The sequence below is a fragment of the Pipistrellus hanaki genome, assembly GCF_964339955.1.
Source record: "Pipistrellus hanaki genome assembly, chromosome: 2".
Lineage (NCBI taxonomy): Eukaryota > Metazoa > Chordata > Mammalia > Chiroptera > Vespertilionidae > Pipistrellus > Pipistrellus hanaki.
The window spans coordinates 5,504,428-5,531,475 of NC_140504.1; the positions used below are offsets into that span (position 1 = coordinate 5,504,428).

General features: G+C 55.2%; 1 protein-coding gene across 1 annotated transcript in view; it reads right to left on the reverse strand.

Moving 5' to 3' along the window:
• Nucleotides 1-26,705, reverse strand: part of C2CD2 (C2 calcium dependent domain containing 2) — a 57,737-nt gene extending 31,032 nt beyond the window's left edge. Inside the window, exons 1-3 of the mRNA XM_084873628.1 lie at nucleotides 25,977-26,705; nucleotides 15,490-15,588; nucleotides 1,627-1,746 (exon numbers count right to left, since the gene is read on the reverse strand). Coding sequence (XP_084729754.1) covers nucleotides 1,627-1,746; nucleotides 15,490-15,588; nucleotides 25,977-26,264 — 507 coding nt within the window. The 5' untranslated portion in view covers nucleotides 26,265-26,705. The remainder of the gene's footprint in view (nucleotides 1-1,626; nucleotides 1,747-15,489; nucleotides 15,589-25,976) is intronic.
• Between the last annotated feature and the right edge of the window lie 343 nt (nucleotides 26,706-27,048).

The following is a 27,048-nucleotide window of genomic DNA, read 5'->3' on the forward strand; positions in this document are numbered from 1 at the left end:
ATTGTGTCCCTGCGTCTGAGCCGCTCCAAGGACACCTGAAGCCCATCCTGGAAACCACATTTGCTCCACTCGTGTTTGGAGTCCTTGCTGGGCTCGGTCCTGAAATGTGTGTCAGAGGCCGCCTGAGCGTGGCCCACCCTTTGGAGTTCTTTTCCAGCACGCTGCCCAAAAACACGAAGGGGCAGCAGGAGGCATTCACATCCGACAGGTCCATGAAGCCAACACTTCACCTCCCAACTCGAAAACGGGTGTTATTGTGGGGGAGGAGGGGCTAGATTTCGGGGGAAAAAACCACTATTTCGGTGCCCAGAAAATCTTGTTCTCCCTGCTGACGCAAAACCATGTCTTTGCGTGAAAAGTTTATGGAGCATCATCTTCCCTTGTGGTTGAGAATCCTGTATGACTTAGGTCCAGCTGCACCCTCCCCGCCACCAATGATCAATCCACCACCAGGATGGGAGAGGAAACGCAGATTGAATCGGCAGTGACCCCTAAAACAGACCCAGACATTTATAACTTTTATACACCGCTAACAGGAACGGCAGTGAAAGTCTGCTGAATGCCGGAGGCACAGCTATATAACAGTTCAGCTATCCAGACGTGTCACTAAGTCTATCATAATTACATATGTCTCTCTCTATAACTGTTGTGTATAATTATGTATAAATCATAAAGAAGTTATATATGTCTGTTATAATTATTATAATAAGATCTATTACCTTAAAAATAATGGCGATACTCATCTATAATATATAAAAGCCTAAGAGACCGACCAGTAGCTATGGTGCACATTGACTACCGGGGGCAGACACTCAGTGCAGGAGCGGGAACCACAGACCTGGAAAGATGGAACAGACTGAGGAATCTCAGAGGGAAGGGAGAGAGGGGAAGATGGGGAGAGATTAACCAAGGATCTTACATGCATACCAGAGGCCTGGTGCACAGATTTGTGCACTGGTGGGGTCCCTCAGCCTGGCCTGTGGGGATTGGGCTGAAACCAGCTCTTCGACATCCCCTGAGGGGTCCCGGATTGTTAGAAGGTGCAGGCCAGGCCGAGGGACCCCATTGGTGCATGAATCTGTGCACTGGCCCTCTAGTTTAACAGAAAAAGGGGGTCTTTTGAAGTTGACTTTTTAAAAAAGAAGAGGAATGGCTAGTCCAGCCCCTAAGCTGTTTTCCAAGCTGCAGTACACGTCTGAGGCGCAGCGCCGGTCTGACACAGACCCACTCTCCGCACTCACCTGCATCTACCCGATCCACCTGTCGCCAGCACCCCTGACTGTGCAAGTCCTTGACCGATTCCATCCCTCCCATTTCTACAGATGGGAAACCTCTAAATTCATTACGTATATACCTGTATGTGTGTATATGTATACACAGTATGTGTGAGTATATACACACACATGCACAGCACAGGCAACTATATATGTAAGTGTGCATATATCATTTACATCTCACATGCGCTTTTTATTTCCTACAGATACAAAATGGAGGGTAATTGCCGGGAAATTATTAAATGAAGGACAACTGATAACAACACGGGTATTCACGGCCCTGTGACTGCCCACGCTGATCCACGGGCTCATGAGGACTGTTCCCACGCCTCGCACCACCCACCCGCCTCACCTGTAAGTGCAGCGGGGCGAGCCGCACGCCGTACTGCTGCCGCCCGGCGTCCTCGGCCGCGGCGGGCCCCGAGGTGACCAGGAACTGGATGGCCTTGCCCACCACGCGACAAGACACCACCTGGAGGAGGGACAAGACAACTGTAATGTAACTTTATGTGAGAGAGGGGGGGAGGGGGAGAGAGAGAGAGAGAGACTCTGACCCTAACTGGTTTGGCTCAGTGGATAGAGTGTTGGCCTGTGGACTGAAGAGTCCCAGGTTCAATCTCAGTCAAGGCCATGTACAATACCTTGGTTGTGTGCACATCCCCAGTAGGGCATGTGCAGGAAGCAGCTGATCGATGTTTCTCTCTCATCGATGCTTCTAACTCTATATCCCGTTCCCTTCCTCTCTGTAAAAAAAAAAAAAAATCAATAAAATATATATTTTTTTTTAAAAAAGAGAGATGCTGAATCTGGTTTGGCTCAGTGGATAGAGCGTCAGTCTGAGGACTGGAAGGTCCCAGTTTGATTCCGGTCAAGGGCATGTACTTTGGTTGCGAGCACATTCCCAGTAGGGGGTGTGCAGGAGGCAGCCGATCGATGATTCTCTCTCATCGGTGTTTCTAACTCTGTCCCTCTCTCTTCCTCTCGGTAAAAAATCAATAAAATATATTTTTAAAAATAAAAATAAAAAAGAGAGAGAGAAAGATCAACAAGGACAAGAATTCAGAGTTTCAAACTTGGGAGAATATCCAGATTCACATCTTTTCTATTACATAATAGTCTGAACACTGGGAAAAAAATAGTTCACATCCTTTCTTCCTGATGGATTTCTCAGGAGCTAAACTCTTTCTTGCCCAAATCTAGCTCTGTTCTAGCCACACATAAGGATTTTTCCTTTAAATACCTCTCTGTGCTATTTCTCCACACCCGCAGGCTTTTAATTCCCCAGACAGCCCCACATCCATACCAGCGGGAGCCGTTAGCCAGCGTCTCTCACTAAAAAACGAGCCTTCAGAAGAAAATATGCTATAGATGCTATAAGCAAACACTTAAAAAATATATCCAGAACACAAGAAAAATTTTTTTCTACGTAAACAAATTTAACCTGTCGTGGTTTTCAATGCCGTGGGAATAATTCAAAAGAACATAGGAAACTTTAAACAGTTATGAGGTTATACAGACTTAAAAATAGAATTATCCAGTGAGCTCGTTCAAGAAGACAAATAATTCCACCAGGAATTACCAGGCCATACTGCTGCCATAAATCACAAAGCATGTGAGAGGGATGACGGTGACAGAGGAATGCCCAGTGTCCGCCCCAGTATCCCCCGTGGAAGCTGATCCAGAACGAGGACGCGAGGCAAGCCCAGTGGGAGGACTCCCAGGCCGGGTGTGCCCACCGGGGAGGAGCGGGAGTGGGGAGGACGGAGGGGGGCTAGCAGGTGACCAGGGCGCCTGGCCACAGCCGGGTCATCAGGAGGCAGAGAGCGAGGCAGGACAGGATGGACGCCCGCCTTCCCAAGGGGACTGCGGACCCACACTGGACAGTGTCGCTTGGGAAGGAAGAGAAAATGTTTTAATTCTCGGGTGGATTTATTAGAAAATAGGAAGATCATCAAAACAGTTCCTTTCTTGGGGCCTAGTTCACAAAGGCCTCCGTGGCACAGATCTGGGGGGAAATCCAGCTTGTTCCCAATACCGGCAGCAAGTTGCCAGCCCTCTCTTCGTCCGCGCTTGCAAGGTCTCTCTCAGAGGACGAATTCATGTGGATGAGTTAGTTGCAGTATCTTTAACACGTGATCGCATCTCCCGCGTTCACAGAGGTTGGAAGGAGAAATGTTTGTACAAGAAATATTGCCTTTTTTGCCAAAACCGGTTTGGCTCAGTGGATAGAGCGTCGGCCTTCGGACTGAAGGGTCCCAGGTTCGATTCTGGTCAAGGGCACGTACCTTGGTTGCGGGCACGTCCCCAATAGGGGTTGTGCAAGAGGCACCTGATCGATGATTCTCTCTCATTGATGTTTCTAACTCTCTATCCCTCTCTCTTCCTCTGTAAAAAAATCAATAAAATATATTTTTTTTAAAAAGAAAGAAATGTCATCTTTTCATTTTAAAAATAAACGCTCTGTAAACAATCCTCGTTGGAGGAACATTTTTTTGAAAGTATATTTTATTGATTTTTTTTTACAGAGAGGAAGGGAGAGGGATAGAGAGAGAAACATCGACGAGAGAGAAACATCCATCAGCTGCCTCCTGCACACCTCCTACTGGGGATGTGCCCGCAATCAAGGTACATGCCCTTGTCCGGAATTGAACCTGGGACCCTTCAGTCCACAGGTCGATGCTCTATCCACTGAGCCAAACCGGCCAGGGTGGAGGAACATATTTTGGTGCCTGAGGCATCACACACACAAACGAGAGGACACAGAGAGCATTCGCTGTCCCCTGCCTCAGCAGCCCAGGCCTTGCTCCTGAGAAATGTAAAAAACCAGACAACTGACTGGCGGATGTCTGTTCTTTCTTCACGATCTTCTCTACAAAGCAAACAGGAGTTTTCCCAAGAAAACCAACCACTTTATTAGTGCCCAACCCAAGCAAGAGAGAGATGGTTTCCTTCGATCCTATTCTGCAAGGAGCATCCTACTGCCCCACCCATTCCTCCATACAGAGACCGCTCAGGCGCTCAATGAAAACCAAATAAACACACACACACAAACACGGAAACAGATGGGGTTAAAAGGCACTCACGCTTCTGCATGTGAGACTCCGAAGACCACAACCCCCACTGAAGTCACAGCACGGCGGTGAGTGCTGTCACTGAATGTGAGACACCTCCGGGCCCGAATGTCTCTCCACAGAGACCCGCTGAGGCCTTCCCAGCCCGCTGGCTTCAGACTCCACAAAACACCATGTCCCACAGACCAGCGGTGAAACGCTAATTAAAACAACCAACGGATCCACCCCCCGCACATCAGTGTGGCCACACAAAATGCCACCGCTATTCCAGGACCGATCAGAGTGACACGGGTGGGGGCCCCTCCCTTTCCAGGCCAGCCTCTGCCCCGCCCCCGCCCCCCTCTGCCCGGCCACCCGAGAATAATAATGGCCCATTCCTCAAACGCACCGCCGCAGAGTGGAAAGGAGCTTTTAGAAAGGAGTAATCTTCTCGGGTGCATTAAGGAGTTACCCACATGGGGATTGAATTAAATGCCCTCCACACAGGAGAACAGTGGCCAGGCCTCGCCCACCCCTGGGCAAATCCTGCCCCCCTCCAGAACCCTGGACAGCGGGCCACCTGGGCAAGACCCCACCTACGTGGGCAGAAGGTCCAGGATTGACAGCGACCAATACACGGACGAACAGACGGAGGCCCGGGTCTTGTTTCATTATTTATCTTTACTGTTGAAAGTATTGCAGATGACCCTTTGTTTTGTGTTTTTCCCCAATGACCCCCTCCATTCCGCCCTGCGCCTCCCAGACCTTCACCACACCACTGTCTTTGTCTGTGGACTAGGCATTCGTGCCTATACATTCCCCGGTTAAACTCCCTCCCAGCCCCCGCCTCACCCCTGAAATTCCTCAGTAGAGGCCCTGGTCTCGGCCCCAGAGTCTCCCCACCACACAAACACACGTCTGTGGGGAGCCCTCAGTGAGCTCCTCAGAGTCCGCGGCCAGGACACGGGGCTGTGACGCAGCCTTGGTGCTTGGGGTTCCCCAGGAAGCAGCCTGAGAGCGATGCTGGACCGTGAAGGGTAAACGGAGACACCCCTGGGCACCGCTGGGACCGAGGGCCTCCCTGAGGACAGACGTGAACCAGGCCCAGAGCAGGATCCACAAGCCCAAAGGGCAGGCAGGAGCGCCACAAACCCACGGCTTCCTCCCTGAGGTGTTTTCTCCCACAGCAGCCAAGCTCCTCCATCACACACACCATCTCCCACAGCAGCCAAACTCCTCCATCACACACACCATCTCCCTCAGCAGCCAAGCTCCTCCATCACACACACCATCTCCAAGGCAGGCAGCAGAGGCTGAGCCGTGCGTTCCCGAAAAACCCCCTCCCCCTGCAGGGCGAGATTTCATGGAGGCTCAAAGGTGCAAGACTTGAGCTCAAGGAGCATGCTGATACAAAAACCCCAAACCTGCAGCCTCCCGGGGCGGCTCAGGTGGGTGGGCACCCTCCCCGGCACCGAAGGGTCGCTGGTTCAATAACCTGGGTGTGTTATGGGTTTGGTCCCTGGCGGGGGCCCCTGCAGGAGGCAGCCCATTGATGTTTCGCTCTTACATGGATGCTTCTCTCCATCGAACCCCTCCCTTCCTCTCTCTAAAAAAATCAAAAAAAAAAAAAAAAAAAAAAAAAACAACAACTAAGAAACAAACATCCAAACCCGCAGAGAATTTGTATAAACATGTCTGGGAGCCAAACACAGGATACACCTGGAAGCAAGATCTCAGCAGAATGAGAAGACGCTTCCTGGAACGGGGTTTGCCGCTTCTTTTGTGCCTTGGCGATCGGGAGGGAACTCAGAAAGATTGCACGGAGGTGGGACAAAGCAAGGCAGGGCGGATTCCCGATAGTTCAGGCTGTGCTCTCTAGGGGGTGGTCATGTTCAGAAGCAGGGGCCTGGCAGGTGTGTTAACCTAGGCACACGGACACAATGGGCATGGCTGGCGGAAGGCCACGGTGAGCCTTTTCCTAAAGAAGCTCGGTGCCAGCGGTGTGATGGCCCACCGTGCCCTGCCCCGCGAGGAGTCTGCAGCCAGATCATCTTGGGAGGTTCCTTTCTGTAGAATCTTTTTTTTTTTTTTTTTCCTCACAAGCACCTGGTCTGCCAAGTGAAGGTCAGGGCATCCCTGGTCCACCCCCGGGTTCAAGAGAGAAGGCAGCTGGCAGAGGGACCGTCAGGATGTGAAAGTGAGCATATGTCACCACGACCTGCAGGACAGAATCCAGCTGGAAGGCCTTAAATACGCACAGGCCTCTACCAATAGGTCTTGTCCCTCAGATACTCACATACCTACACCAATAGGTCCTGTCCCTTTAATACTCACCAATCTACACCAATAGGTCCTGTTCCTTTAATACTCACCTACCTACACCAATAGGTCCTGTTCCTTTAATACTCACAAACCTACACCAATAAGTCTTGTTCCTTAGATACTCACATACCTCTACCAATAGGTCCTGTCCCTTTAATACTCACCTACCTACACCAGTAGGTCCTGTTCCTTTAATACTTATACGCCTACACCAATAGGTCCTGTTCCTTAGGTACTCACATACCTACACCAAGAGGTCCTGTTCCTTTAATAGTCACATACCTCTATCAATAGGTCTTACCCCTTGAATGCTCACAGACCTACACAATAGGTCTTGTCCGGAAACAAAGTCCCTTTGTTTAGAGTGGGGCCAGAGAGTCCCAGGCCTGGCACTCCCAGGTTGGACCCAGAAAGTCCCCTCCTGTCTTCACACACCCCTGTGCTCTCTCCACTTTCCCTTTCAACCCAGCCTCTGATCCAGCTGCCCCCGCCCCTCTGCCTGGAACGCTCTGGAACACTGGAAACAATTTAATTACTTTTGTCTCCAAGAGAACTAGGAGCACAGCCGAGAGAAAACGTGTCCAAAAAGGTTTATGTCACCGAGTATTTTTCACTTGAGTCATCCTTTGCGGCATCCTGAGAAGAGACACCAAGGTAACATGGAAGGAAAGATCCTTCGCTCATCATCCTGATTCCCAATCAGACCTCGTCCCGACTTCGCAGCCTCAGCTCTGAGATTCCCTCTACTCTGGAGCAGGGACTCGGTTTTAAAAGTGAAACCCATGAGAGCCAAGCACTATCAGCACACCTGTTGGGAGAGAGCACAGGGGGGTGTGAGGACTGTAGGGGACTTTCTGGGGCCAACCTGGGAGTGCCAGGCCTGGGACTCTGGCCCCACTCTAAACAAAGGGACTCTGTTTCTGGACAAGACCTATTGTGTAGGTCTGTGAGCGTTAAAGGGGTAAGACCTATTGATAGAGGTACGTGAGTATTAAAGGAACAGGACCTATTGGTAAAGGTATGTGAGTATTTAAAGAGACAGGACCTATTGGTGTAGGTATGTGAGTATTTAAGAGACAGGACCTATTGGTGTAGGTATGTGAGTATTTAAAGAGACGGGACCTATTGGTGTAGGTATGTGAGTATTTAAAGAGACGGGACCTATTGGTGTAGGTAGGTGAGTATTAAAGGGACAGGACCTATTGGTGTAGGTAGGTGAGTATTAAAGGGACAGGACCTATTGGTGCAGGTATGTGAGTATTTAAAGAGACAGGACCCATTGGTGTAGGTATGTGAGTATTTAAAGAGACAGGACCCATTGGTGTAGGTATGTGAGTATCTAAGGGACAAGACCTATTGGTAGAGGCCTGTGCGTATTGAAGGCCTTCCAGCTGGATTCTGTCCTGCAGGTCGTGGTGACATATGCTCACTTTCACATCCTGACGGTCCCTCTGCCAGCTGCCTTCTCTCTTGAACCCAGGGGTGGACCAGGGATGCCCTGACCTTCACTTGGCAGACCAGGTGCTTGTGAGAAAAAATTAACGACCCCTTGCCCACCCGTTCACAACACGTGGGTGAGAGTGGGCTTTCGTATGCGGCTCTCCCAGTGGACGAAGATGGAAAATGCTGGATGAAGAGGGCAGCCGAGCCCAAGGGGTGCTGGGTACATGCTCAGGGAGTGTGCCTGGGACAATCTAGGCTCGGACCCCCTGCCCCCAGCCGCAGCCTCCATCCCTTCTCCTGTTGGGACGCTTTAAAACGAACCAGGAGGCTCCATAAGACTGCGCTTCCGGGAGGCATTCTCACCGCACAGCACGGTTCACCGCGCACATTCTTCAGCTTCAAAACACGCGCACGTCACCGAGTTCCCTTTCATCGCCTCCGAATAAAGCAGCACATGCCGGGCGTTCCCTTAAGATGAAGGGCAAGGGCTTGGGTCTTTTCCCAGTCACCCCGCCACACCCACCCGAAACCCCAAGCTCTGTATTCGGCAGAGCCCACGGGTCCTCTCACCCTGTCTCTTCTCTGGGTGAGGTCGGCTACTGAGCGCAGGACTCTGACCACTGTAACCCCCACAGACGGCCCTGCCGGGAGCCATCGCCACCTGCCCTTGGAAAGATCCAGGTCAGAGCGACCTCACAACCTTGGCATGTTAGCATAAAGGCCAGGCTGATGGAGCACCTGCAACTTCAAGTCGTACAAAACAAAAAACAAAACAAACAAACAAACAACAAAAAAGGTCAACCAAGCATCCATCCTCTTTGCAACTAGAGCAGGGGGTGGGGGACCTTTTTCTGCCCAGGGCCATTTGGATATTTACAGCATCATTCGAGGGCCATACAAAATTACCCACTTAACAATCAGCCTGCTACGTGGGGTCACACATTTCATTAACTCACCCCTGATGCCTACGCAGGGCCAGACCCAATGATTTCTCGGGCCTTCTATGGCCCGCAGGCCAGACGTTCCCCCATCCCTGACTACAGACAAACATGAGCAACTTTGAACCTGGCTACCTTCGCAAACCAAGGGACCCCATGAGGCCTGGAGAGCCAGGGGTGGGGTAGGGGTGGGGGCCTCCAGAAGCCTATGGAGTGTATTTCAGGAGGTAACTGAGTAACAGGCAGGCTCAGTGAAAACATGTGCTCACTGCACACGGCACACACACACACACACACACACACACACCCGGCGGCTGTGGGGTTCCCCAGCACACAATGCGGACGGGTCCCGGGGGAAGTCCCTGGCCATGGCCCAATTCCGTGTCGCTCCGGCTTCATGGGAGCTGAGGCGGTGAGAGCCTTTCAGTCCTTTCCTTGTCTTCCTCGTCTCTCCTGGTGAGCGTGGAAGTGAGGCTGAGGGGAAACAATACTAAGAAATGCAGGAACAACAGTCCCGCGTGCTGTGTGCGAGGGGCAGGGCCGGAGCTCCCTCCTGGGGGCGGACGGGGGTTCAAGCCCAGCCTCTGCTCCTCCGCAGCTCCCGGCCACCTCGGCCAAGCGGCTCGGCCTCCCTCTGCCTGGCCTTTCTCCTCGGTGCCCTGGGCATGCCACTCGCCCGGGCGGAGGAGTGTCGGGCTCAGCACCCATGGGCACGCGCCCATCGCCGCTCACACCCGATGGCATCAGCATCAGGATAACAATGACGAGGCAGGCGTGGTGCCAGGGTGCCCAGGTGGGCGCCCCCACCTTCCTGCATGGAGGGGTCCTCCTTACAGACAGCGCCTGCGGCTGAGGAGAGAAGGAAGCGCCCCACACAAGCCCAGTGCAACCAGTGTCTGCCGGCCTCACCGGCCCCACCACCCCGCCCCACCCGGGCTGGGTTACCCCATTACCTCACTCCCCAGCCCACGGCTGTGCATCGACGAGCAGCCTCTGCTTGTTTACAACAGCATGGAAACCAGCGCTGCCTGATGCTTTCCACACGGCGCCGGCCGCACCCCGAGAAAGCCTGCAGCCTTGCCGGTCTCAAAAGGGTGCTCCCCGCATGCTCCCCTGGCAAGTGTCCCTAAAACCAGCGCGTCCAGAGGCACTCCGCCCGCCCCTGCATAAAAGAAGTGCTTGGGGGAGTGGACTGACGATTCTCGGGGAAAAGGGGAGAGGGGGATGTGGGAAGAGTCTGAACAAAAACTGTGCACCTATGGATGAGGACAGTGGGGGGTGGGGAGAGGGCAGAGGGTGGGGGGGAACCTGGTGGAGGGGAGCAATGGAGGGGAAAAAGGAACAATTGTAATAATCTGAACAATAAAGATTTATTGGGTCGGCAACTAAGTAATTGCGGGTTTCACACATATATGGCTTCAGTTGAATTTTTAGGTTTGCAGACGTAGTACAAATGTAAAACACATTTTGTATTTGATAGTTGGCTATTCAGCTGTTAATCAGTAAAAAAAGTTTTTTGATCTGTTTTGTAGTTTTTGTTTGGCGTTCGTTGAAAAATGGAAAATCAAAAGGAACATTTTCGTCATATTTTGCTTTTTTATTTCCGCAAGGGAAAAATGCATCACAAGCTCATAAAAAGTTATGTGCTGTTTATGGTGACGAAGCCTTCAAAGAACGGCAGTGTCAAAATTGGTTTGCCAAATTTCGTTCTGGTGATTTTTCACTCAAAGATGAAAGACGCTCTGGTCGTCCAGTTGAAGTTGATGACGCCCTAATCAAAGCAATAATCAATTCGGACTGTCACAGTACAACACGTGAGATTGCAGAGAAGCTTCATGTATCACATACATGCATTGAAAATCACTTAAAACAACTTGGCTATGTTCAAAAACTCGATACATGGGTTCCTCACGAACTGAAAGAATCACAGTTAACGCAACGCATTAGCAGCTGCGATTTGCTAAAGAAACGTAATGAAAATGATCCATTTTTAAAACGACTGATAACTGGCGATGAAAAATGGGTTGTTTACAACAATATCAAGCGGAAAAGATCGTGGAGCAGGCCAGGTGAACCAACTCAAACAACATCAAAAGCTGATATTCATCAAAAGAAGGTTTTGTTATCAGTTTGGTAGGATTACAAAGGAATTGTCTACTTTGAACTCTTACCACCCAACCGAACGATCAATTCTGATGTCTACATTGAACAACTAACGAAATTAAACAATGCAGTTGAAGAAAAGTGGCCCGAATTGACAAATCGAAAAGGTGTTGTATTCCATCATGACAATGCAAGGCCACACACATCTTTGGTCACTCGGCAAAAATTAATGGAGCTTGGTTGGGATGTTTTGCCACATCCACCATATAGTCCTGACCTTGCACCATCTGATTACTTTTTGTTTCGATCTTTACAAAACTCCTTGAATGGTAAAAATTTCAATAATGATGATGATGTCAAATCGTACCTGATTCAGTTTTTTGCTAATAAAAAATAGAAGTTTTTTGAACGTGGGATTATGATGCTGCCTGAAAGATGGCAAAAGGTCATTGATCAAAATGGGCAATACATTAAATAATAAAGTTATTTAGTTCCATGAAAAAATTGTCTTTGATTTTCTTTAAAAAATCCGCAATTACTTAGCTGCCGACCCAATATTTTTAAAAAAAATTCCAGAAATTTAAAAGAAAAGAAGTGCTCAGCTGTCTGTGAAGCGCCTGTCAGGGCACGAACCCCCAGACGGCGATCCCCACACAGGCATTCCCCCTGGGCCCGTGGGCCGCACGCCCGCAGAGCCGGTGGGACTCGGAGCCGGGGCCGTGCGGGCAGGGCTGTGCCGCATCCATCGTGCGGAGGAAGCGCTGGCTGGGGCCGGGGCCACATCGCAGGAGAGGCTCCTTCGCTGCGTCACACGTTCCGAGGAGCCGCTCCCAGGACATGGGCACCGCGAAGGCGGGTGGAAGCTGCTCTGGGTGAGGGCGTGATCACCATCAGGGGAGAGAGGAGTCCCCGTGCTTGTCAGCCTGGGCGGGAGGCAGAGGGGGGCCTGGGCGGGGGAGGGGGGTGGTGTGTACAGGTGAGCCCCACCGGCTAGTGCCAGGTGTCGGCAACCTGCGGCTCTTTTTGTTAAGTGAAAAAGTCCTTTTTCTGCTCAATCCGGTATATAGCATTAAGGTAAGAAACAATATATGCAGTGTTATATTTGTTTTAAATGTCGCAATGGTTTTGCGGCTCCCAGGTTTTTTTTTTCCTTCGAAAACGGGTCCAAGTGGCTCTTTATGTCTTAAAGGCTGCTGACCCCTGGCAAGCACGGGCTCCCAGCAGCGCCCCTCAGGGAGGGGCCCCTCTCCACGGGCCTGGAGGGCCTGGGCGGAGCGTGGGCCTGCACATGGCATTGGAGCTGATGATGGAGACAAGCCTGCCTGGGCCTCGGGGTCTGGTGTGTAGTCGCATCTTTGGTCACTCAGGTGAGAGCGGGGGGCAGGGTGCCACTGGTCAGCCTTCGGAGCATCTCCCTGCCTTTGTTTGGCCTCAGCCTCCCCTCGGGCCCCTCAGGAACCAGGCCCATGTCGTGGCCGCCTCTGAGAGACGAGAAAGCTACGGCCTGACACCGGGGGAGGCGAGGGGCGGAGTGGGGGGCAGGCAGTGTCCTCGAAACCACATCTGTAGTTCTTTGGTAACGTGTGTTGTGGGCTTCGGGGTCCATTGGCTTTTCCTTCTCAAGAACGACGCCGAGCAGAGGGAACCAGAGGATGCGGACACGGGATTCCATACAAGTGGGGGAGGGTCATGTGTGGAGGTCAGACCCTAAAAGGAGGAGGACAGCCCTCTGGCGTCCTCGAGAACACCAGCTCCGGCGTGCTCACCTCCAGTTAACGCACAGATTAAGGACCCTCCCGGCAGGGACGCGTTACAGGAGACACTCCGATCCGTCTGGCTCCATCCCTTTGCCAAAGGACGCCCTGACACGTGCCAGGCTCAGCCAGTTGCTCGTCCGAGAGCGGCCAAGGCCACGTGCAGGAGCCGAGCGCCCGGCGAGCCCACGCCCCGCTTCCCGGGAGCCAGGCAGACACGGGCAGGGCGACCCCATGGCAGGCGGGCACAGGGCCCGGGCTGCCGGGCGTTACTGTGACCCACGACACCACCAGACCCGCTTTTCCACGCTGTGCAGGGCAGCGGGCGCCTGTCCCCCAACCGGCCGGCCAGCTTGTCCGAGGGGGACGGCACCCGCCACAGCACAAGGCAATGACAAGGTCTCACGTCCCTGCCCGGCCAGGAACATGCACGTCAGGAACTATGAAGGCGACTGTAAAACCAACAGGACTGTGTGTGCCCCCCTCGGTCTGCCTGCGGGCGGTAGGGAGCCCCCCCCGCCAGGGCCCGCCCCTGTGGACAGCGGTCAGCGGGCCCAGCCCAGGGAGCCCAGGGCGGAGGGCCCAGCGCAGACCTCACAGGAGAGTGTCCGCACTTCTGAGTGGCCGTGGACTTCTTCGCGAGCGTGCACAGTTCTGCAGTTGTATTCACGCAAACCTACCGTAGCCACCCGCCTTCCCGGGCACCAGGGCCAGACCTCTAACCACGCTCCCCTGCTGCTCCCCGGCCTGCTCCTCCCTGCACCCCCGGGCCAGCCCCGGAAGCTCTGCCCCCCTCTTAGCTGGGACGGGGGCAGAAAACACCAAGCAGGGCCTGCCCACCACAAGGGGCCCCGGGCCCCATAGGCCTGAAATAGTGAGGGCGCTGGCTGCCCCGGAGGCACTGCCCACGCCGGGGGCCCAGGAGGTCAGGCCTGAGGGGTCTGTGCCTCAGTCCCCGCTGTGACCCCTGCTCACGCAGCCCCGTCCAGCGCTGCGGGCCACGCCAGACTCAGCATCCTGCGCGGTGGCCGCCTGTTTCCTCCTGTCACCCCGATATCTTCCAGAGACTCCCCAGGGGAGGGGGGGGGCTCTCCGGTGCTGTGGGCAGAATCGGCTGAAACAGCACTTTGGGGACCAGTTCTGGGAAACTGCATACCCACAGCTTGGCCACCCCCCACCCTCCCACAATCCCCCTTCAGGCCCGGCTAGGCCGAGGGTTAGGACCCTGCGCACAGTCAGGCTCCTGCCGGACTGCCCTTGTGACGGAGAGAGAACCGCCTCAGACCCGGCCACAGAGAATGGAGGAGGAGGCTGCGGGCCGCCCAGCGCCTGGAGCTCTGACTGAATTGAAGCCAATGAGCAGAGCTACATCCACCCACCCGGACCCTCTCCCCACCGCCACCCTCCACAGAGAACTCGGGCTGTGACCCTGCACACACACGATGGTAAATGTTCTAACAAACAAACAAACAAACATCACTCCCGCTAAGACCGGGAGGGGATGCACGCGGGCAGGCAGACGTTCAGGCTCTGCCTCTCGACCTGGAGTCACAAAGGTTCCCCCCCAACCACCCCTGCTGGATGGCACGCTTTTAACTGAATGTGCTTCTTTGGGATGCTTGACAAGATACTTTGCATTTTTTAAAGGAAAAAAATCAATAAAATTATTTATGGTATTGGATGGGTCTAATAAGTAATTTCAGCTTGTGAGAGGTTAGCGACTGTACAATGAACTCTCCATCCTATCTCAGTGGCTCAAATCTGTATATCATATTGCAGAATACACACACACACACACACACACACACACACACGTTCACATACCATATAATTTGCCCACTTACACGGTAGAATTCGATGTTTTTACAGTACGCTTCCCAGAGTTGTGTGAGCCACGCCTGCCTCCCCTGTTGGGACATTTCCATCACCCCCGAAGGAAACCCGTACCCTCAGCCGTCACCACCACCTCCCTGCCCAGCCCCGGCGGCCACTGGCCGGCTTTCTGTCTCTACCGACTTATCTCTTCCGGGCGCTTCCCACAAAAGGAACCCCGCAGTCAGCGATCTTTAGTGTCTGGCGTCTGCCACTGAGCATAGCGCCTTCAAGGCTCACGCGTTGTGGCTTGTCAGAAATCCATTCCTTTAAAGGCCGGATGATACCCTATTCAGCAGTGTTTCCCAAAGTGTGGTGGGCGTACCCCCAGGGGTATGGGAAGAGTTTGGTGGGGGTACGCCTTGCACCGGAGTTTGGTGGGGATATGCACTGCACCGTGCTTAGCTGCGCCTAATTCTACGTTCTCATGAGTACGAGGGGTCCTCAGCGTTACGAAAATTATAGAAGGGGTACACATGTGTCAGAAGTTTGGGAAACACTGCGCCTATTGTATGGCTATTCCACTTTTTACGTCTCCACTCACCAGCTGATGAGCAGATGTTTTTAATGGAAGGCATCTACAACTCCAAATAACTCTAAGGCAGAATCAACGACCCCCGTCCGCTTTAGACTAGCTTCCTGGGCAAGGACAGGCCCCTCACAGGAGACCGCCCCCCCCCCCCACATCCCCACATCCGGCCCACGCATCCCCCCCACCCCCACCCCAGCTCACCTTCTCTTGGGCCGACCTGGCCGCGCTGGACACTTGCTGCACCGCCAGCTCCAGGGGCGGCTGCTGCGGGTCCTCCTGGAAGGCCAGGCAGAGCGGGCCCTGGAAGAGAGGAGCGCGGTGAGGAGACCGGGCACGGGGCGAGGCCTGCTCTTCAGAGGCGCTCGGGCTTCTGCTATAAGGCTCTGCAAACCTGTGCTTCTAAGCCAGTGGTCGACAAACTCACCGGTCCAGAGAGCCAAATATCAGCAGTACAATTGAAATTTCTTTGGAGAGCCACATTTTTTAAACTTAAACTTCTCCTAACACCACTTCTTCAACACGGACTCGCCCAGGCCGTAGCATTATGTGGAAGAGCCACACTCCAGGGGCCAAAGAGCTGCCTGTGGCTCTCGAGCCGCAGTTTACCAACCATGGTTCTAAGTACGGTAGCAGCGAAGGTCAATGATCAGCCAGGGCACACACCTGTGCACACACCTGTGCACGCACCTGGCTGGCTCTCGCTCAGGGGCAGGTTCAGTGAAGGGACAGGGATGGAAAGCAGAGACTCGCAGGAACAAGGGCACGTCTGTCAGGATGAAGGCGGTGAGGGGTGTCCTGAATGCTCAGGCCCCGGGGAGGGGGTAGGTCCCCAGGCTGACCTGTGGGTCTGCGGCTCTGGCACAGCACCTGGCCATGCACAGGGGGTGCCAGGGCTGCGTCCTCCCTTCCTCTGGTGAGAGCCCTGTTTTTAAAGAGTTCCTACTTCCTGGTCCCTGGCTGCTGGCATTTCACCTGACGTGCCCCTTCTCTTTTCCTACCGCCCCAGGTGGGTGGGCAGGAACCCCGGGGCCGGCCACCTCTCCCTGGAAGGTGGGACTCCTTGGCTGGCAGTGAGCCAGGCTGGTGGCTGCGCCTCGCAGACCCCCGGGGCTGCCAGCTCCTGCCCGCCGGCTCTTGGTGGAACCCAGCCTTCCACTCTGTGATCCTCTGCACCTTCCGGTAAACTCCCCTGGGCTTGTCGGCCCACGTCCACCCAGGTTCTTGCAATTAACACTCTCCCCTGAGAGAGGTGCGGTTAAATGAATATGACCCCCACAACAACAAGACTGATGGTGTTTTATGAAAGAACAAACCAGGGCTTGGGTAGCCAACCAGGTCTTGTCCTTTTTAAAATAAATCCTCTTGAGCCCAGTCGGTGTGGCTCAGTGGCTGAGTGTCAACCCGTGAACCAAGAGGTCGCAGGTTCGATTCCCGGTCAGGGCACATGCCTGGGTTGCAGACTTGCTCCCCGGTGTGGGGTGTGCAGGAGGTGGCCAATCAATGACTCTCTCTCATCATGGATGTTTCTCTCTACATATTCCTCTTCCTTCCTCTCTCTTTAAAAAAAAAAAAAATCAATAAAAATATATTTTAAAATAATAATAAATAAAATAAATTTTCTCAAGAGGCCAAACACTTGTGCCAACAACACAATCGGGAATGAAACTCTCCTTAGACCGCTTCCTAACATGTATCGTAGTCAAGTAAGTTCTGATGGTCTACCCCCCAGCTCCCCTCCACTGTCCATCTACCTCCCAGACTCTGCGTGGAGAGCCGGTTCCAGCTCTGAGACACGATTGGGTGGGAAAACAAAACTTTGCAAGAGGCGCCCACGCCCTGCTGGCAGGCACAGCCCCAGCGAGAGGCGGTGTCCCCTTCAGGGGCTCCTTCTTAGGAATTCCCGGGACCCGAAGGAAGCTCACGGGCACAGCACACTGTCAGTTCCACGCTTCCACCCCGCCCTGGGTTAGCCACACCGATCTCACCCCCCAAAAACCATGGAGGAGAATTAAACCTGCTCCCCAAGAGCGATGGGGTCACAGTTTTGGGCCACTGGGCTGACGCCCTCCGGAGCTGTGCTTGTTATGGTGTGGCCTGCTGGCCAGGGGGAGGCCATGAGCCTGGACGTGACCTGGGTCCGAGCACGGGGTCCTCCGGCGGAGAGAGCAGCCTCCAGCACGGAGCGCAGTGCCAGGCAGGGAAGCCACAGGAGGGGGACAGCTTGAGGGGAACAATGCGGCTCCTGTCCCAGGCTGAAGAGCCACCAGCCGGGACGCAGGCTCCTGCCCTGGGCATCAGGGGGCGCCGTCCACGGCCTCCCGCCTAGGGCAGGCCCCGTATGGATTAAAACCCCGGGGAAGACTCTAGCAGGAAAGGTAATGTCCAAAGGCGGCCTCACAAAGGAAGTAAATTAAGTCAAAATGAGGATGCAAGTTCCCTTTCCCTTTCCAATGGCCTAATCCTCGAGTTTCGGGAAGGCAAGCGTGTGTACGACACCCAACCACGAACTCCCACAAGTCCAGAGCTGTCCACGGGCAGACAGCCCCCACGGCAGAGGCCACCCTGCTCAGACCAGAGCCGGACTGTACGTCCACCTGGGAATCGCCAGGAAAACACTGGAAAAGGGAAATCGGAAGAGGGCCGAGCCCTGCCACCATCAGCATGCACCACAGACCCTCCGCGTCTCAAGCTGCGTGGGCTGGTGCACAGACCCGCACCCAGGCCAGCGGACGGGAACAGGAAGTGCCCAGCAGACCCAGGCACGGGAGCCAACGCAGCAGGGGGCAAGGTGGCACCCCCAGATCACCGGGTAAGGACGGGTTCTCTCTTCAATCAGGATGTGCAGCCCCCGAGGGAACACCAACTGCATTTCCGATGGCTGCCATAACCCCCCAAGGGGTGGGGAACACGGCTCCAGCCTCAGACACTCTGGGCAACAATGTCCTGACGGCAGATGAATGCCATAACCTAGGCGGTAAACGTGTTTCTCTACTCTAGACTCCAGGCCAGTGGTCAGCAAACTCATTCGTCCACAGAGCCAACTATCAACAGGACAACGACGGACTTTTCTTTGGAGAGCCACATTGTTTAAACTTAAACTTCTTCTAACGCCACTTCTTCAACATAGACTCGCCCAGGCCGTGGTATCTTGTGGAAGAGCCACCCTCCAGGGGCCAAAGAGCCGCACGTGGCTCGCGAGCCGCAGTTTGCCGACCGCGGCTCTAGGTGGATGCTAGAATGGACCAGGTAAATAAATAATTCCCAGACAACCAGGGCTGATGCCTTCCTCCTGGGAAGAAAGTCAGAAACAAAGAAAGGGGAAGATAAAGCGAACTCGGTGCTGTTGACCTGGAAGACAAGGGATCCGTATAAAGTCCTGGTGTTGAAGACACAGACAGAAAGAGGAATACATGTGCGTGAGTGTACATACAGCACACGTCTGGACACACATACATTTCCCAGCTCTGTCCACTAAGAAAACGTCTAGGAGCGAGGAGACTCCAGCAGTCATGACCCTGGATCTCGGCCCCTCAACACTTCACAAGAAGGCAGCGGGGCTGCCGGAGAGGCTGAATCCAGGGCCGGAAGAAGGGAAAACACAAGATGAGTCCAGGAAAAAAACATCCGTGGAACCACGGAGGAAGGAAGTGCTAAATACACACACACACACACACACACACACACACACACACACACACATCTCCTCTGTCTGATGGCAGAACACAAAGGCTACTACTACAGGGGCTGCTCGCGGCCAAGCAACAGTCAATGAGACAACACGGCAACAGCGAGGACTGGATTACACCGCATAGGATACACTCAACGACCACAGCCCACCCTGAGGGAAATAACCAACCACACACATGCACCGAGGAGGAGCGGCCCTTTCTTGCAGTGGCATTCCAGTGAATAAATGGAGGAGAGATGAAAACAAAACAATTAAAAAAAAACACACACCACTAAGCAAACTCTCCAGAAGTAATGGTGCAGACCCGTCACACAGACAGATGCCAGAGCCCGGAGCCACGTGTGAGGGGTCACAGGATGTGCACGGTCTCAGGGCATCGCCACAAGACGTTGAACTCCAGAGGGAATGCTGTACGAGGGGCCATAAGACAGCAGAGAAAGCACCGTTACCAGGAGGTCAAGGCCAACGTCCCCAGCAGGAAGTGACAATGACATCACGCACCCCGTGCTTTAGCCTAGGGAAAGGGGGACATCACTTGTGCAGTGTGCATTACCTCGGTCCAATCATCTAAAAACACCAAATTTGAGGGACATGGGGCAAAAGAACAATCAGTACCGTTTAGAATTATCCAGGTTGTGAGAAACCAAGAAAGAATACGAAACTGGTCAAGACTTCGGGAGGACTACGGAGAAGCGACCGCTTAATGCCACGTGGGACCTGGACGAGACCCGGGAACAAGAGAAGGTCCTGGTGGAAACGCTGTGGAGTTCACAGGAGGTCTTCAGAGCAGTTAAAGGCCATTGCCGACCGTAACGTCCTGCACTGTTTACAATGCTAACATCACTGACTGTACGGTGAATTATAGTAACATTGTACCCACGTTAATTTCCTGTCCTGTTACAATGTTCACATCATTGTACCATAAATTATAGCGACATGGTGCCAATGTGAATTTCCTGTCCTGTTACAATGTTAATATCATTGTACCAATGTGTAATTTCCTGTCCTGTTACAATGTTCACATCATTGCACCAATGTTAATTTCTTGTCCTGTTACAATGTTAGTATCATTGTACTGTGAATTATAGTAACATGGTGCCAATGTTAATTTCTTATCCTGTTACAATGTTAGTATCATTGTACCCTGAATTATAGTAACATGGTGCCAACGTTAATTTCTTGTCCTGTTACAATGTTCACATCACTTTACTGTAAATTACAGTAACATTGTACCAATGTCAATTTCTTGCTTCTGATCATGATGCTGTGAATATGTGAGGCTGAGTGAGGAATACAGGGAAACTCTGAATTAATATTTTTAAAAATATTTTTATTGATTTCAGAGAGGAAGGGCGAGGGGGAGAGAGAGAGAAACATCCATGATGAGAAAGAATCATGGATCAGCTGCCTCCTGCATGGCCCAGGCTGAAGATCAAGCCTGCAACCCGGGCATATGCCCTGACCAGGAATCGAACTGTGACCTCCTGGTTCATAGGTTATTGCCAGGCTGGATTATTTTGGCAGCTTTTCTGTAAATCTAAGAGCAATTTTAAAAATCACGTTTTGGTTTTTTATTTTTAAAACAGACTTTACAAGAAAGCAGGCTGCCTTTATTGCCGCTATTTACGAAACGCCTCATGAAGATCTCATCTCATCCAGAGTGGAGCCTGCTTCTCAGATTGAACCCAAATTTATCCTCTTCTCCAAACGAAGCACAGAGAGGTCAGGACCTGCCCTCGGCCACACAGCCCCAGAGCTTTCGGCCTGAGCAGTGAGCACAGCTCCTCCATGTCCCCTCCCAACCCAGCAGCCCCCGGGGGCCGGTGGGAGTCGTTAGCTTTGGCTGCATCTTAGCTAACACTCCACCCACTCTTCCTTCCTCCGAGCTCCGGTCTCCCTGGGAGAATGGGTAGCGCAGGGAACAGCCTGAACCGGGCGCCCACTCCCAGGTTTCACACGGACAATTTGCAAAGTCATCAGGGAGCCTGCTTTAATGTTGATTCTTTAGAAGCGAAACACAAAGCGCATTAACCGGCTTGTTTCGCCCAGGCTTGGCTGGCTCCCGGGCAGGGAAGGCCCGTGTCCAGATGGGGCGATGCAGATGGGACATGGCCACTGCTTCTCCCCGCCGGCGACAAGTTTCTCACAGGCCCTGCCATTCATCCCACCCCCCCGCCCCCGCTGCGCCGAGCCAGCCTGGTGCTGGGCCCTGGGTGGGCTGTGCCAGGGCAGACAGGGCCCTGGACCAGCTTACAATTCCATGAGACACCAGTGAGCACAAGGTGCCAGTGCTATTTGGGACAAGCACAGGCGGCTGGTGGGGGTGGGGCTGCGCCCTGGCAAATGAGAGGACCAGGGATCTTCGGAAAGCTTTATAGAAGTTGAAGAAGAAGAAGAAGAAGGTTTACTAAGTATTTGAGACACAGGGAATATGTTCAAGGAACAGAAAGGAGACCCGTTTGGGGAGGAGGGTGCAGGCAAGTGGCTCATTCAGGTCCCTCCTCCAAGGTGGACTTCAATTCTAGCCAACTGACTTCTTCTTCTTCTTCTTCTTTTTTTTTTTAAAATATATTTTATTGATTTTTTTACAAAGAGGAAGGGAAAGGAAGAGGAAGGGAGAGTTAGAAACATCAATGAGAGAGAAACATCCACCAGCTGCCTCCTGCACAGCCCCTACTGGGGATGTGCCCGCAACCAAAGTACATGCCCTTGTCCGGAATCGAACCTGAGACCCTTGAGTTCCCAGGCCGATGTTCTATCCACTGAGCCAAACAGGCTAGGGTGAAACTGACTTCTTAAGTGGCCACTGTCGCTGGCCAGGAGTCGGCTCTGTGAGCACCCCTCGGAGCTCATTACATAGCAGGAAAACTCTGCAGTCTTAGCACTTGGTTTACTTTTCTAATTGCTGAAGCTCGTCTACAAGACAGAGCTACTACCGTGTTTCCCCGAAAATAAGACATCCTCCGAAAATAAGGCCTCGCGCATGGAAAGATAAGACATCCCCCGAAAATAAGACCTAGCACAACTTTGGGAGAAAAAATTAATACACTGTCTTATTTTCAGGGGAAACAGGGCAGTAACATGCTCTAGGTTCACACAGCATCTTTCCTTCAGGGGTCCTCAAACTTTTTAAAGTGGGGGCCAGATCATGGTCCCTCAGAGAGCTGGAGGGCTGGACTATATGAACTACTAATTCCTACTATAACACCTCGGCTGCGCTCACTGCCCAAAAAACCTGGCAGGCCGGATCAGACTCCTCTGCGGGCCGCATGTGGCCCGCGGGCCGTAGTTTGAAGACCCCTGCGTCTTGTCTCCCGAAAACCACACACTGCCCCACAACCTTGGTCATCTGCCTCTAGAACGTCCCTCTGAGAAAAACCCAGGGCAGAGGACGAAAGAAGCAACCTGCATCAGGGCAGCCCACGGCTGGACCAGTCTAGACGGCGGTGGCCCCCCCTCTGGGGTCAATATCCACCAGCGTGGGCACCCGCCTGGGCAAGAGGCGCTGTCCAGCTCCCCAGCAGGCCTCGCCGGGCTGTTTTCAGAGCCAGCGAGCAGCTATGGACACAGCACGCCCCAGAGCTTTCCCGGCGGGTGCCCGGGTGTGGGCCATCGCTGGGGGAACGGGCTGCTGTGGCAAACCATTTCGTAAACGTCAATGGCACTGAAGTAAGGTGACCAGACGTCCCGCTTTCGGCGGGACAGTCCCGATTTTTAACCATTTGTCCCAAATCGGGACTTTTTTTTAAAACGCTGCGGGTCGCAGGATAAATGGTTAAAAGTAGGGACTGTCCTGCCGAAAGCGGGACGTCTGGTCACCTTACACTAGAGGGAAAGCCTCAGGGCTGCTTTTGGATAACAGGCATGCGTTCCCCATCAGTGACGGAGGGGGTTCTGGGCGCTCTGTCCTCGTGACTGAGCTGGGATCAGAGGAACGGGATCAGATGCTGGGACATCCATGCGGAGCGGGGCTGCGGGGTGAAGGGCGGACAGTGGCCTGGAGCCTGGCGCGTACCTGGCAGCCTCTCCCTGTGAGGAGCAGCCAGCCTGTGGGAATGGGAAAACACGCCCACACCCCCGCCAACCTGCTAGGCCCGGACTGCAGGGGGAGGCACGTGCGTTTTTGCAGAGCTCTCTGGGCCAGTCACCTGTGCTCCCCGCACCCCTGGCCTCTGGCCGGCCGGCTGGCAAAGCCTCCGGCCACGGTTTCCTCCCTGTCTCTCCAACTCACCATCCCGTCTAAGTTAAAAATAGTGTCGGAGGAAGGGTCGAAACCACAGGCCGTCCGACGGGAGGAACCTGCACTGCCACGGTCACGGGTCACCCGAGTCACAGGAGGCTCCACAGGGTGGTGCTCAGGCCTCCGGTCCCGGGAGGAAGGAGCCCATGGTTAGGGATGAAGCATTAAAGCAACCAAAGCCTTTTATCCTCTCTTGCTGGGCCTCCGTCAAAGGGATGGTACTGGCCCCCACTTCGAACATCCTGCCTGCAGGGGACCTGGACCGGGATCTGGGTCCGTCCCGGCCAGTCTCTGCAGCTCGGGGGCCTCAGGCTCCGCTCTGCAGGAGACAGGGGCTTCGCCAGGTGAGTCTCGGATTCCTTCTGGCCTTAAAATGCAAAGTCAGGGTGAGACAGAATTCAGAAGTTCCCATCTCCATTCCACAGAGAATCCCGCCTTCCACAAAGACGCTGGGTATGACTGTGACTTCCAGGGTGCCCCCAGCCCCCAGGGACAGGCTGAGAAGTGGGTGTCTCCCCCGCCAGGGCAGAGAGACGGGGCCAGAGGGGCCGCTAAGCTGCGGCTCTACGGGACTCTCTGGCACGGAGCGCCAACCCTAATCCGGGATTAGTGGGAACCGCGTTGGAGGGAGGGCAGTGATAGGCTGCAGGGCGGGCTGCGGGCCAGGACAGCCACCGGAGACGCCCGCCCGGCTCACCCTTGTTGTCATCCGCGCTGCCCCGCGGGGGCCTGGGACAGGGAGGGCGTGTGACAAGCGAGTAGCAGGGAGTTCCCCAGATCCTATCTGCCCGCAACACCTTCCAGCTGAGTTCAAACCGAGCAGCACTGGGCAGGCACAGGGAGCACGCTCAGATGCAGACCAGCGGTCCGGGAGGTCTCTGCCACGCTCTGAGCTCGGGCCCCGTCCACCACGGCGCCTTCCCTGCGGGAGCGTGGACACGCGGAGGGCCCGACGCCGCAGCGCGTGGTCAGGGGCAGACAGAACAGAGAGAACGCAAAGCAGCCAGAGGCCCGTCTCCGCTCGCTCCCCAGACAGAGCTCCCCAGCTCCCTCAGACTCAGGGATCCGACGAAAGGTTTTCTTTCGAAACCCCCAGGTCCTTCAAGGCCCTCTCAGCCGGACCTGACCAACCAGACATTCCGGAGGAGCGTGCACCACCCCGGGCGCAGGGGCACGCTGGAAGCGGTGCCGAAGGCAATCCCATTCTCCGAAGCCAACGGAGGAATGCCAGGGGACGAGGCAGAGCGGGTGAAGCAGGGCTACCCCAGCTCACACGTGCCAGGCTGGGTCCCCCCTCCGTGCCTGAACCGCCTCCAGACCCTGCAGACCATGCACCCAGCACTCCCTGGAGAGTTAAAGGCGCAGGGACAGGGCTTGCCCCTGCTCCCGCCACCAACCAAGGTGGACTCGCGCGGACCCCGAGCCTGGCCTGTGACCCCGGCTCCATCAGGGGTCGATGACAGCACCTGGTGTGCTCCCAGGTGTGAGGTCACAGGGCTCTGGGGCTCCCACAAGAAATGGGGTCGGGGTGGGGGTGTCCCCGACCGGGAGACGCCCAGCTCTGAACAGCAGGGGCACATTGTCTAGGCACCAGGACAGCGGGCAGTCAACTGACCTTGCAGCCCTTGTTCAGCCAAAAGGCACAATCCGTTTTCAACGGTTCTGAACAGGACGGGACTTCCGAGTTGTTGGATGGACGGTCATGTATAGGCAAAGCTTTCTCGTTTGTTAAGCCCGAGATGCAAAGACCAGGCCCCAGCTGCTCAGGGACAGGCACACTGCATTCCCCATTCCCAAGGCCAAGGTCCCAGGCTCCTCCCCGAGCTGCACAGGCAGGTGCAGGGCCACGAAAGCAAGGAGGACAGGCAAAGGCCGGGAGGCACCTCCCAACCCCCCCCCCCCAACCCCACCCCAGGCCCTACTCATTCCTCCTGCGGGAATGCCCAGAAATCGGGGACTTCCCAGAAATCAGGGATGCCAGGAACCTGTCATTCAACTAAGACTTTATTTTTACTTTTATTTTTAAAAGTAAAAATAAAGTCACCACGTCCTTAACTACGGAAGGAACAAAACCACAGGAGCAGCGTGGGGCAGCAGTTGGCTCACAAGCCCCGTCCCCGCGTTTTGTTTGGGGTAGGAGGTAGCCGGAGTCCAATCCCAGCTCAGCGAAGCACAGGCTGTGTGGCCTTGGGCGGGTGGCTTAACCTCTCTGTCCTGTGGACAGGCCCAGGCGTTGTGAGCATTCACAGTACGTGTACCCGTACGGCCCCCGATACAACGTCTGCAAGTGGCTGGCTCTCAGCGGCCACTCATTTTATCTGCCAGGGGATGCAAGCAGACCTCTTAGAAGTCCGTTCCTGGTGAAACCCAGCTCTACAGATGGAAGCATATGTGGGTCACAGTTATTCATACATCAGGCACAAAGGCAGAAAGTGTCCAGCTGGGAACCAGGATCCACCCGGGACTCCGGGAAGGGCTGATCAGAGCTGGAAGGAGAGAGGGCCCCTCTGACAAGTCTCTCCCACGGCCAGACACGCCTCCTCGGTGGCCAAAAAGGTCCAGTCACTTTGTCTTGGATTTCCCATCAGGGATGGTCCACACTCCAGGGTCTTTCTCCCAACTTTCCAGGGTCCCCCTCCCACAGGGAAGGCGCACTTAGGACCCTCCCGTCCGGGGCTGTGGGAGGCTCCGGAGGACGCGCGCACCCCGCCATCAGCCGCACCCGGCCCGCGGCCCCGCCACGCCCTCCCAGACACTCACCCCTCTGCGCCGGGCCTCCTGGTTGAGGGCGGCCACCCAGGCGGCCTGCCACTGGCTCCGCCAGCTGTGCAGCCTCAGGATCCAGGAGAGCAGCACGTCCGGCTCCGGCTCCGGCTCCGGGCGCCGGTCCTCCCCGCCGGGCTGCGCCGCGCGCCGCGGGGGCCGGGCTCGCGCTCCGGCCAGCGCCCACTGCGCCAGGTACAGGCCCACCGTGCCCAAGGCCACGACGAAGAGCGACACCAGGGCCAGCCACTGGACCTCACCGAGCCACGAGTCCGGGCGGGACATGGCGATGGCGCATACCCCGCGCGCCTCGCCCAACTTCCCGGGGCGGCCCGGGCGGGACGCGGGACGCGGGGCGCGCGGCGGCGGCGAGCTCAGGACATCGGCCCGCGCGGGCCGGCCCGGGGGGCGTGGAGGGGCGTCCCGGGCTGGATCGGGGCGCCGGGCGGGCGGAGCGGGTCCGGGACCCGGGACCCGGAACGCGGAGCCGGGAGCAGGGAGCCTGGAGGCCGGGCGGGGCGATCAGGATCAGGAGGAAATGCCGGCCCGCGCGCGGCGGCCACCGCGGCACTGCGCCCCCAGCCCGCGCACCTGGCAGTGGGGACGCGGCGGCCGGCGTTCCCGACGCGGCGTCTGGGCAGCTGCGGGGCCGCGGCCCAGCGCGCTTCCTCCTGCGCGCGCCGCCCCCCGCGTCCCGCCCGCTGCCCAGCGGTGGCCGGAGAGGCTGCGGCCGGGGGCGGGGCCGGGGGTGGGGCTGAGTCCTAGGGGGCGGGCCGAGTCCTGGGGGCGGGGCCAGGGTCGCTGGCGCCCGGGCCGTCCCCGCCCCCTTAAAGGCGCAGCGCCCCCGGCCGGACTCGTCTTTCTCCGGCGCTGACGTGCTGGGGTGCGGGACTTTCCAATTAGTAATCAGCGGGATTCCAGGGAAACGGTGGGGCTCGAGGTCTCGCCTTCCCTGTGCGAGGCGCGCGTGCATGTGTGTGCGTGTGCATGAGTGAGCGCACGCCCATGCGCGCCTTCGCGTGAGAAAAGGTGATTTCTAGGGTCACCCTCTGCCCACCAGCAAGATGGT